We start from the raw sequence: 12,438 nt of genomic DNA, 5'->3' as shown, positions 1-12,438 counted from the left end.
TGGTGATACTGAAATTTCAGTTTCTCAAATGCATCCAACTCTATCACTTCTCTGACATTATCTTTGCCCTTGAATCCTCCTATTACTGACCATCCTTCATTTGACTCACTCCTACTTATTCAACACGTCCTTGTTACTTCCTGGCCCGACCTGAACTAGGATAGACACTCCTGCTGGAGCACTAAGTACTTTGCTATCCAAGCAGTGCATTGCCTTTTGCTACCAAACAATTCTGCAGGGAACATTCTTACACGTAAATCTTTGTACAGGTATCTGAAGGATTAGATCCTACAGGAGAAATTTCTGAGTCAAAAACACATTCTTTTTTAACATTAGCAGACACTGTCAAATAGATTTCAATTAAGGTGTATAATATGCCATTTCCCCCACCTTCATAGACAGTATATTATCAAAGTTATTGATCTTTCAATCTGATATGAAAAGATTGGTATTTCATTTTACTTTGCATAGTTACTTGGAGGATGACTAAAATTAAGTATGTATTAAAAAATAAAGAACATTTATATTTCTTTTTCTGTGTTCTGTCTACATGTGCCTTTTGGAGTTTTAGACTTTTCCCTATTGAATCATAAAAAAAATAGCAGCCTTTTAATAGGAAATTTATTCTTTGCCTGTCATATGCAAGTTTGCCATTTGTTTTTCAGCTTTAAGGATTTTTTTTCAGCATTCAAATTCTTTTAGTTTTTATGAAATCACAGCAATTTTCTAGTCTTCTTTAGAAAGCCTCTTCATTTTGAAATTATATTCTTCCACATTTTCTCCAACTTTTTATATTTTCATTTTTTTTTACTCTTAAATCTGTAATTTATTTTTGCTTTGAAAGTGAGGTGTAAGGATGTTATTTCTTTTCCCCATGTGAACAACCAGTTATCCCAAAGCTATTTATTGAATAATTTGCATTTTGAGGGAAATTTCAGCATTGATTATTTCTATTTTCTTTGTGAAGTAAGACTTGCCATCATCTGCTGAGATATTAAATTCTGATGTTTGAGGAAAATTAAAAATGGGAGACAGAAAGAAACAGAATTGTAAGGTGACATTAGAAGCCTAGTTAAGGTTAGGAAAGAGAAACTTGCTGTGGACCCCAACTCTGAAAGTAGAAGATTTTATCTAGTACCGTTGGGACTATGAATGGAACGCATGGCTTTTCCATGTGGCTGTCTTGCTTTCTCACAGCATGGAGTCTGGGTTCTAAAGAAGTGTCCAAGAACACCAGGCAGAAGGGGTATCACCTCTGATGACTGTGGCAGACAGAATAATGGCCCCCAAAGATGTCTATATACTAATCTCTGGAACCCAGGAAAAGGAACTTTGCAGATGTGATTAAATTAAGGATCTTGAGATAGAAAAATTCTCTCAGATTATCTGGGTGGGCCTCATAAAATCACATGGGTTCTTTATAAGAGGGAAGCAGGAGAGTCAGAGTCCGTCAGAGAAGGAGATGTGACAATGGAAGTAGAGGTTGAAGTGATGTTCTCTGAAGACACAGGAAGGAGCCATGAGCCAAGGAATGCAGGTGACCTCTACCCACTGCTGTCGAGTCAATTCTGACTCATGGCGACCCTATAGAACAGAGCAGAACTGCCCAATAGAGTTTCCAAGGAGCACCTGGTGGATTCGAACTGCCGACCTCTTGTTTAGCAGCCGTAGCACTTAACCACTACACCACCTCTATAAACTAGAAAAGGCAAGGAGATGATTCTATCCTGGAGTCTCCAGAAGGAGCCAGTCCTGCCAACACCTTGATGTTAGCCCTCTATGACTCATTTTGAACTTATGACCTCTAAAACTGTAAGATAATACATTTGCATTGACTTAAGCCATTAAATTTGTGGTAATTTGTTTCAACAATAATACAGATGACTTAATTGTTGAAGGTACATAGTGTCATTTCCAACCTAGTCATAAGACATCTTTGGAAAATATCACATGCAATAGGAGGAAAACTGGAATAAATCTGATTGGTTAGGGTCTAAGAAAGGAGCTTGGTCTTTAGGAGCTCAGTGCTTATACATTTGCATTAATTCTTAACCATGAATAATTCCCAATATATGGTTTTCCAACACTGGGTGCTTCTACGAAATTAAGGTACTTTGGCTTGGTGTTAGAAAGGTAAGCAGAATTTGGGAATCATTTTGAAACTGTTCCAAATATCTATGGAAAATGCTAATAAATAGAATCTGACATTTTAAATAGAGTTGTTCATAATATTTTCTTACTATCTTTTTCGTATTTGTACTCTGTAGTGATGTCATCTTTCTTAGTCCTTTATTGGTAGTTTGTACCTTCTCTTTTTTTTTTCTGGTCAGTCTTACTAGGGGTTTTTCAATTTTATTGATTGCAAAGAACTATTTTTTATTGATTTTTCTCTATTGTCTTTTATAGTTTACTGATTTTCCACTCTGATCTTTATTATTTCCTTTCCTCTGAATTTAAAAAATTTAGCTCTGCTCCAGGCAGAACCAGTTCAAAGCCCTGGTTCTAGGTTGACTGATTATTCTTGTTATGGGTGGGGTTTTTCCACCTCTTTGCAAGCGTGGTAATCTTTGATGTGATGCCAGAAATTGTGAATTTTACCTAGTGGGGTGCTGGATATTTTTATATCCCAATAAATATTCTTGAGTTTTGTTCTGGGATACAGTTAAGTTTTTTTTTTTTGTTTTTTAGAAATTATTCATTCTTTCAGGTCTTCTTTTTAAGTTTTGTTAGGCAGGACTACAGTAGCACTCAGTTTATTCCCCATCACTGAGGTAAGACCCTTTTCTATATACTATACAACACCTCTTAAATCATGAGGTTTTCCAGTCTGGTTGATGGGAACTGGCACCGTTTCTGTCTTTGTGTGAGCTTCAGGTACTATTACTTCTAATCCTTTTGGCTGATTCTTTCCCAGGCCTTGGATAGTTTCCTCATATGAATGTGTTGGACAGCATTCAGGTGAATACTCTAGAGGGACCCTCCACATATCCCTGGAGTTCTCTGTGCAACTCCCTCTTTTCCAGTACTTGTTCTGTAAACTCTAGCTACCTTAACGTTCTCAGATCTCAGCTGAGTCTTTTCAGCTCAGGCAGTTTGGTGGGCTCTGCCTACATTCCTCTTCCCTGCATCACAGTCTAGACATTCTCTCGAGGCAGTAAGGTGGGGGCAACTGCAGTGATCACCTTGATAGTTTCCCGTTTCTCATGATTATTGCCTTTCATCACCTGTTGTCCAATGTCTTGAAAATCATTGTTTTATATATTTTATCTAGTTTTTGGCTGTTATAGGTATGTGTTTGGGGGAATGGGAATAGCAATAAATCCCATCCTTGTTACTCCATCTTAGCTAAAAGTCGAAGTCTTTAGCTATTTGATTATATCAGACAAATTTTCTCTATTTCTACATTTCTTCTGAGATTAAATACTCACATCTTAAAATTCAACCATACGTTAAAATTTAATAAAGTAATAAAAAGCTACTCTGTGATGGTCTCTGTTGGACCATCAACAGGGAAACATTACAAAAGTGAAAGCTTATAATATCCTACCAACTGTGCAAATTGGACATTTTAGAGGAAGAATTACCACTTTCCAAATAGTATGCTACCATTTGTGATTCTGCAGATGAACGAAGGAGGAGAAGGCAGAGACAACAAGTACATCTTAAACAGAAGTATAATGTAACTTCATAAAATGCTAGCTGAATAACTGAGTCAATGATTTACTGTGTGCTTTTATTTCATATAACACAAGCACTAAGACAACACTCAGTAGACAGGCAGATGACAAACAGCAGAAGAAAAATTCTCTAAAGAAGTTACAAGCAGTTTCTCAGATTTTAATGTATCTGGCAGTGGGTTTAAGGATTAACTGCAGAGTTTGTTAAAAGTTTAGATTTACAGGCGAAACCCTGGAATTTAATTTAGGAGATTTAGGATGAGGCCTAGGAAACTTCAATAAATTATTGAACAACCTCAGTGACTCCTGCAGGAGACAGAGATTGCTGTTGAGTTAAGTGTGTCCTTATTTCTTATTTGAACTGAACAAGTAGATAATGTGTGGGACAGAATGAACATTATTAGGGGAATCAAAGTGGAGGCAAGACCAGGCTAAGGTTCTTTAGCTTAGCTAAAAAGGTGGGTTCAGAAAGAGGCCTCCAGTATCAAAGTCAAAAAAAGCCTGGAGATTAGAATCTTGAAACCATCTAAAGTGTCAGAATAGGGGGAAAATGATATGATAGTGATTTTTAAGGAAGATTGATTTGATAGGATAAGTTATAAGTTGGAAACCCATCTAGAAGGTTTAAAATGAGTTGATAAATGTGAGCTTAAAGGAATTACTATAGAAAATAAAATATCAGAAGGAACACTGGTAAAAAATGTTGAACCTGTTCCTACATACCTAAGGATAAGCAGTTAAAATTATATACAACATTATAAAAACACATTATAAACATAATAATAATATTAACAATAAAAAATAAAATAATCTTTAGCAGGATTTTCAGATGTTTACTTGCATGATTCTTGAAACTCCATACGTATTCAGTAGCAGTTTGTACTACCTAGAAGGATTATTAAAAAGAGGTATTAGTATTCTAAATTCAAACAAATTGAACAATCTTTATAAACGATACACAGATCTCCTCTCTTTTCCAACACAGATGAAGCAATGTTTGTGTTCCACAGCAGTAATTTTATTTAGACTTTCATTTACTACTTCAACAAATTTTCATTGTGGAAAACATAGATTCGGTCAAGAAGGAAAGAAAATCTACTTCCCCAAAACTACAAATTAGGCAATGATTAAGGAACTAAGAGACATTTAGGTTAAAATGCTAAGGATATTACAGAGTAAATAATTTTGGTTAGCAGGTTAGGAGTAAAAAAAGCCAGATATGGAAGATATAATTTGAACTGGGCTTCAAGGATGGACAGAATCTGAACATAGAAGAAAGAGTAGGGGAGAAGGAAAGAAATGGACATATACACAAAATCTCATTAAGAGATTCTTTTATATCAGAACGTTTGTCAACAGCTTTTCACAGTTCATAAAAAAAATCGGTAACTTGCAAAACGCTGTGAAAGCAAAACTAAAGGAAGATGATACTTCTATACATTTATTTCATACCTTCCTTTAACGGGGTTTTGAGGGCAAAATTTTCTTTACTTTCATGATGAAAAGCCTTTGAAGGATCAAAGTGCTTGATACCCATAGCTTTATTCAATTCCTCCTGAAGTTTTGTCTCACTTTGTTTTTTCTTTGCAAGCTGAGAGCGGAGTTTTGATACTTCCTATGCAAGGAAAATGTAGACCGTAAACAATAAACATCATGTTGGTGTTTGTTATTGACAAATTCCAACATTGCTTATGCATCAAACCTAATTGCAAGAATCACTACTATATTCAGGCTTTAATACTATGAATTACAAAATGATTTTGAAGAGCTTGACAAAGGAGATAAAGAGTTGTTTAGATCTTCTTGTTCCTCTACAGGTACAAATCTATGTTTATGATAAAAGTGAACTCAAAATTAATTATCTAATTTCTTTTTAACACTGTTTATGATATCTACATCAAGGTCTTTGCTATCTTCTAAATAGAAATGGGTGTGTAATGCCTTATGAATTCTCCCAATTATACCAATAATTTTCTCTGTACTTGGAAAACCTGAGAACACAGAATACCTTTCTGGTCAACGCTCTAAAATACACCCACAACCCTGAGGTGGATCTTCCTCTATAAACTATTATGATTTACTGATACCAAAGTCCTTCGTTTTACTTAAGTATTATAAACAGGATAATAAAACTCCCCACCAAATATCGTTAATAAAGCTAAATTTTATTTAACAAACCAATTTGAGCTGGCTATTTTCATCTTTCAATTTCACAACATGCTTGATTTTTTGCTTTAGATTCTGATGACCCAATAATTTAGCATACGAATCACTTAGTTTATTCAGCTGTTCCTGAGCTGCGCCATGCTCATTCAGCAAAACCTGTTTCTCTGCTTCAAATGCGTCCAGTTGTAGCTGAAAAAGATTTTTTTACAAAGACGTAAAACTCTTAAGTCTTTCTTCTCTCATGTAAAGCATAAACAAAACTAGAGAAAATAAACAACAAACAAAGTATACTGACATATTCTCAGGGCTCCCCTTAAGTTTTCTATGAAAATTTTTATAAAACTTTTTGTTTTCATCCCAAAGATCATTAAAACAGAAAGAAAAAAAAAAGGAAAAAGAAGAGAGTCTGTCTGGCAGCCAGTCTAAATTGTATCAGCTTAGATGATGACACTGTCTCAGTACTGCACTTCTATCTTCTTTAGTGCCAAAATAAGCATTTATTTTTTTTCTTTAAAAAAGATCAGCACGTTAATCTGAGAAGCACTGAGATAGATCATGACAAAATATAAATCACAAATTTACATAGATTAATTCACATCAGGAAAGTTCCTATCAGGAGGGCCTTCCAAGCTTTAACTTTAAATCCCTCATTAAAAGTAATTTTTTAACCTAAAGGTTACATTAAAAGATGTATGCTAATAATTTAATAAAATATATCTCTTCTTTATTATGAAATTAAACTGAATTGTAACTGCACTATGAAATGATCTTTTAAAAAAACCTAGTCACTGTTCTGACTGTAACAGGGAACAAAGGGAATTCCTAAAGCAACCACAAGGAAGTTTAGTCCTGATGTACACACCTGAAAAGGCTTTGTTTTATTATACAGTTCTTCATAAAGCAGACGCCACTTATTACTTTCCTCAGTTAATTCTACCACTGCATTTTCTTTTCCAGCTTTTCTGTATGGGAAAATTAAAGAAAAATGAACAATTAAGAAATGTAATTTTTAGGAAAAATAATTGAGTTACATGGTGTTCAGATTCTAAATCTAGATTACCTTGCTTCTTCTTCCAATTGTTTCTTAAAGTCTTCACCTTGTTGCTTGAGTTGGTTCTGCAAATCAGTTATTTTTTTAAGAGAAGAAACGGTTATTTCTTTAATTTCTGCTTCTTTAAGTGCTGATTTGGTCTGCAGATCTAGAAGCATCCTTGGGTTTGAGAAAGAAGAGTCTATTAAACGCTTATAGGTATTCAGATTAATTTTTTCCTTCTTTCCCCCTGTTATGGATTGAATTGTGTCCCCCAAATATATGTATTGAAATTCTGGCCCCTAAACCTGTAAATATCCTGTTTGGAAATAGAGTTTTCTCTTTTATGTTAATCAGGTCATATCTGAGTAGGGTTGGTTCTAAATCTAATCACTTCTAAGTTATAAAACACATGATGTGAGGATCCTCTATAAGCCAAATAATGTCAAGGAGCCAAAGAACATCCGGGGCTACCTACAAAGAAGGAGGCCCTGATTTGGACATTTAGCCTCTAGGTTTGTGAGATAATAAATTTCTGTTATCTAAAGCCACCCACTTGTGGTATTTCTGTTACAGCAGCACTAGGTAACTAAGACACACCCCTTAAAAAGCAAAACAAACAAAAACCCTGAAGGAACTCTTCAAGAACTGTAATTTTTAACTGAGTAAATTCTTAAATTGCAAATTAAGATTACCAAAACCAAGTCATGGGACTTCCATTCCCTGTATCACTTACTAGCTGGCTTGCAACAACATTAAATTGCCTTGATGGTTGCCAGTCAACAAGTGTGCTTTTGCTTTATTTCTTCTACAAACCTTGCATATTCTTGATTTGCGTTCTCAGCTGCCCAGAACTGATGTTGAACATCCTCTGTACATTTTTCAGCCTTGGCCACTTTTTCCTGTAGTGATGAGTTCTCTAGCTTAAGATCTTCTATTTCACTAGTTGTTAATGCTTTGTAGCTTTAAAAAAAAAAAAAAAGTTAAAGGAGCTTTCTAAATACCATATAAGTGACAAACCTATACCTGATCAGTTTACGTCTTATACACTTTTAGGTGAAACATACAAAACCTTATAATATAGTCTTGTATTTACACAGGTAAGAATTTAGGGTTCTGAGATCAGTACAAATGAGCTTACATGCTGGGTATTCACTGCTTATTCAAAGAAAAAATCAAATGCCTTCTATGCACAGGAAGTATGCTTAAATATAGAGATGAAAAAACCAACTACCAAACATGAAAATTATTCCAAAACAAAAAAAAAAGACAGCCCCTGTACTCACTGTAAAAAAATTTATGATCTTGTGAGGAAGATAGGGAAATCCCCCACCTATTCCCCACAAAAAATGGCTATGTATATAATTAAATTTCTGATAAGTGCTATGAAGCAAAGTACCGAGTACTTTAAGCTGATAGAACAGGGGACCTACATTCTGGTTGGAGATTCAGAAAAGGCCTTTCTGAGGAACTTATATTTAAGCTGAGGCTTCATGGATAAGAAGCAGTCAGCTAGGCCGCTAAGGGAAAAGTATTTCAAAAGCAAAAAGAGGCATAAGCACTGAGAGGCAGGTAGAACACAGCCCATTACAGGGGAGGCTAGAGCCTAGTGAATAGCATAGGCAGGAACAGAGGTTAGAGACAGGGGCTGGGTCATCACCATGAGGCAAAATGGATTTACCCAAGAGACAAAGGGGAGCCGTTATACGGTCTCTAAGTAAATGTGTGGATCATTCTGGAGATTTGTAGCAACTAGATTGGGGAAGGAACAAGAACAGAAAAATTAAAAGATTAACTAACCTAAAACCAAACCAGCTGCCATCAAGTGGATTCCGACCCATGGCGACCCTATAGGAGAGTAAAACTGCCCCATAGGATTTCCAAGGAGCACCTGGTAGATTCAAACTGCCCACCTTTTGGTTAGCAGCCACAGCTCTTAACCACTACACCACCAGGATTTCCTAAAAGACTAATTAGAATAAAATTATTTACTGGCCAAGGTGAGTGGTAAAGGAGACTGAGAGCAAGAAAGTGGCCATGGAGCCAGACTAATAGAGAGAGGTGAAAGCTCTTCTGGAGGCAGAACTGAAAAATTCAAGAGATAGATTGGATGTGGTAAGGGAGAGAAAATTATCAAGGATGACTTTAAGATTTGCAGAATGAGAAATTGGGAAGATGAAGATGTCACTGACTGAGACTAAAAAAAAAAAAAAGACTAAAGATTGGAAAAGGTGGCAAGAAGATTAAGAATTTTTACGACAACTTAACATTAAATGCTAGTGAGATACCTACTTGAATATATCAAACACGCAGCTGCACATATAGGTGTGGAGGTCAAAAGAGAGGTCTTTTCAAGAAATGGAAATCCTGGTGGCACAGCAGTTAAGAGTTCAGCTGCAAACCAAAAGGTCAGCAGTTTGGATTCACCAGCGCTCCTTGGAAACCCTCTGGAGCAGTTCTACTCTGTCCTATTGGGTCGCTATCAGTTGGAAGTGACTCGACAGCAAGGGGTTTTTTGAAGAAATAAATTGGAATGCTATTAGCATATTCATGGTGGATGACATTTTAGAATGGATAAAAATCTCCTAAGGTACTACTTTTCAAACTGTAAGTCACCATCCATTAGTGAAAAGGGAAATCACTTTAGGGGATTGAGACTTTCAGAACGATCCACACACTTACTTAAACCAAAAACAAAAATCAAACCCATTGTCGTGGAGTCGACTCCAACTCACAGTGACCTTACAGGGCAGAGTAGAACTGCTCCATAGGGTTTCCAAGGAGCTGCTGATGGACTTGAACTGTTGACCTTTCAGTTAACAGTGGTTGCTCTTAACCACTGCGTCATCAGGGTGGCGCACACTGACTTAGGGACCATTTAATGGCTCCCCTGTCTCTTGAATAAATCCATTTTGCCCCAAGGTGATGACCCAGCCCTTGTTTCTAACCTCTGTTCCTGTCCCATAAAATGTGAACTAAATCTATATACACACATACATATTTTTTAAATATATACATAACATATAAGGAAACCCTGGTGGCGCAGTGGTTAAGTGTTATGGCTACTAACCAAAAGGTGGGCAATTCCAGTTCACCAGGAGCTCCTTGGAAACTCTATGGGCAGTCCTACTCTGTCCTATAGTGTTGTTATGAGTCAGAATGGACTTGAGGACAACCAGTTTGGTTTTTTGGTTTTTATTACATACAAGCTAAGAATATAACATATGTAGGAACAGATCGCTGGGAAAAAAGGGTACTATTTAATAAATGGATATTAGGCAATTGGTTATTGACTTAGTCATCTAGTGCTGCTGCAACAGAAATACCACAAGTACGTGGCTTTAACAAAGAGAAGTGTATTCTCTCACAGTCCAGTAGGCTAGAAGTCCATATTCAGGATGCCAGCTCCAAGGGAAGGCTTTCTGTCTCTGCTGGCTCTGGAGGAAGGTCCTTCTCATCAGTCTTCTCTTGGTCTGGGAGCATCTCAGAGCAGGAACCTCAGGTCCAAAGGATGCGCTCTTTCTTGATGGTGCTTTCTTGGTGGTATGAGATCCCCAAATATCTGCTTGCTTCTCTTTTCATCTCTTGAGATAAAAGGTGGTGCAGGCCACACCCCATGGAAACTCCCTTTACATTAAATCAGGGATGTGGCCTGAGCAAGGGTGTTATATCCTACCCTAGTTCTCTTTAACATAAAATTACAATCACAAAATGGAGGACAACCACAGACTACTGGGAATCATGGCCTAACCAAGTTAATACACACATCTTTGGGGGGACATAATTCAATCCATGACAGTTATCCATATGGGAAAACAATAATAAATTTAATCCCCACATCACTACACTCACTACCCACTACACTCACTACACACACAGAAATCAGTTCTAGACAGAAAAATGAAATGTGAAACTTTGAAGCTTTTATTTAAAAAATATAGGTAAATATCTTAACGTCTTGGAGATAGAAAGTATTTCTTAAATGAGATGTAAAAGTGTTCACCATAAACACCTACAAATTTAATCATATTAAAATCTAGAACTTCCATTCATCAAAAGAACCCATATGGAAAATGAAAAGCTAAGTCACATTTGGGAGAAGATATCTGCAATCCATATAACTGATGAACTCTACAATCAACGAGAAAAGGTAATAACCCTATTGAGAAATGAACAGTTATAAACAAGTACTTCATAGAAAGGGAAAGATGAATAGCCTATAAATAAAATAAAAAACGTTTAACCTCATTAATGATATAAACAAAAGACTCAGGCAATGGCATATGTATAATGATATTTTTTGGTGAAGTTCTCAAACAAGCATAATTAGATAATGTATTATTTGTATAAGGAGCCCTGGTGACACAATGCTTAATTGCTTGGCTGCTAACTGAAAGACTGTGGGTTCAAACTCACCAGTGGCTCTGCAGGAGAAAGACCTGGCAATCTGATCCAGTAAACGTTACAGCCTGGGAAACCCTTTGGGGCAGTTCTACTCTGTCCTATATGGTTGCTGTGAACCAAAATTGACTCCACAGCACACAACAATTATTTTTATGAATGTTCATGTTACCAAATTATAACACACAGGAACTAAAGCAAGAAAATAATTAATGTAGGATTCAAGATGGTGTTATCTCCTGGGGGGAGACAGGAAGATGGGATAGTGGAGGCACAGTTATATAGATACTAAATTATTGACAATCACTTGGTTTGTTTTCTTTCATGGGCTCCTGTGTGTTGATTTTATCTTTATTCTTTAAAATTTATGAACATGTTGTGTAGTTTTTCATATGTTTTAAATATTGTATTAAAAGAGAAGAAAAATAGAGACTTCCCCCCAAAGGTCTGAAACAATATGATAACTAGAAATGTTAACATTAATTTACTCTTGCATTCAGATGTGTATTTGGTACATTATCTTTTGAATCTGCAGCCTCTCCTAAAAAAATTTTTTTTTTTTTTTGTAACCTAAAACTAAGAAGAAAAAAAAAAAAGGAAAAATAACTGGATAGGAAGGTGAGGAAGCAGAATTTTGAAATAAGAAGGGTGTGAGGAGTGAGAGTTGCTGCTGGATAGGTGCAGAAGGAAGTAAGTGGAAGGTCAAAGGAGGTTTTTAAAAAAGTTATTTATGTATTTAAAGATGAAGAACATGTTTTAATGTTGATAAGAATAATTCCAGTAGAAATTTTGAAAATTATTCGAGACATAATAAATGATGGTATAGCATCACTGAAGGTTAAAACGACTAGGATACTTCACCTGTAACAAGTGAGAAGGAAGGATAGGCATAAATGCAGGTAAGTTCATAGATCTGATGATGATAAAGACTTTTGCATTCTTTTTTTTTTAATTTTTATTGTGCTTTAAGTGAAAAATTAAGTCAGTCTCTCATTCAAAAATTTATATACACCTTGCTATATACTCCTAATTGCTCTCCCCCTAGTGAGACTGCACACTCCTTCCCTCTACTCTCTCTTTTCCTGTCCATTCAGCCAGCTTCTGAAGCCCTCTGCCCTCTCATCTCCCCTCCAGACAGGAGATGCAAACATAGTCTCATGTGTC

General features: G+C 36.0%; 1 protein-coding gene across 2 annotated transcripts in view; it reads right to left on the bottom strand.

Annotated features, from left to right (window-relative positions):
• Positions 1-4,473: 4,473 nt before the first annotated feature.
• Positions 4,474-12,438, bottom strand: part of HMMR (hyaluronan mediated motility receptor) — a 45,805-nt gene continuing 37,840 nt past the window's right edge. For both annotated transcript variants that reach the window (XM_049874271.1, XM_049874272.1), the window contains exons 13-18: positions 7,690-7,836; positions 6,904-7,053; positions 6,706-6,805; positions 5,856-6,032; positions 5,130-5,292; positions 4,474-4,563 (exon numbers count right to left, since the gene is read on the bottom strand). In XM_049874271.1, coding sequence (XP_049730228.1) covers positions 4,544-4,563; positions 5,130-5,292; positions 5,856-6,032; positions 6,706-6,805; positions 6,904-7,053; positions 7,690-7,836 — 757 coding nt within the window. In that variant the 3' untranslated portion in view covers positions 4,474-4,543. The remainder of the gene's footprint in view (positions 4,564-5,129; positions 5,293-5,855; positions 6,033-6,705; positions 6,806-6,903; positions 7,054-7,689; positions 7,837-12,438) is intronic.

The sequence above is a fragment of the Elephas maximus genome, chromosome 2 (assembly GCF_024166365.1).
Source record: "Elephas maximus indicus isolate mEleMax1 chromosome 2, mEleMax1 primary haplotype, whole genome shotgun sequence".
Classification (NCBI taxonomy): Eukaryota; Metazoa; Chordata; class Mammalia; order Proboscidea; family Elephantidae; genus Elephas; species Elephas maximus.
Note: the sequence above shows the minus strand (reverse complement) of the source record. Positions and strands in the feature narration are given on the sequence as shown.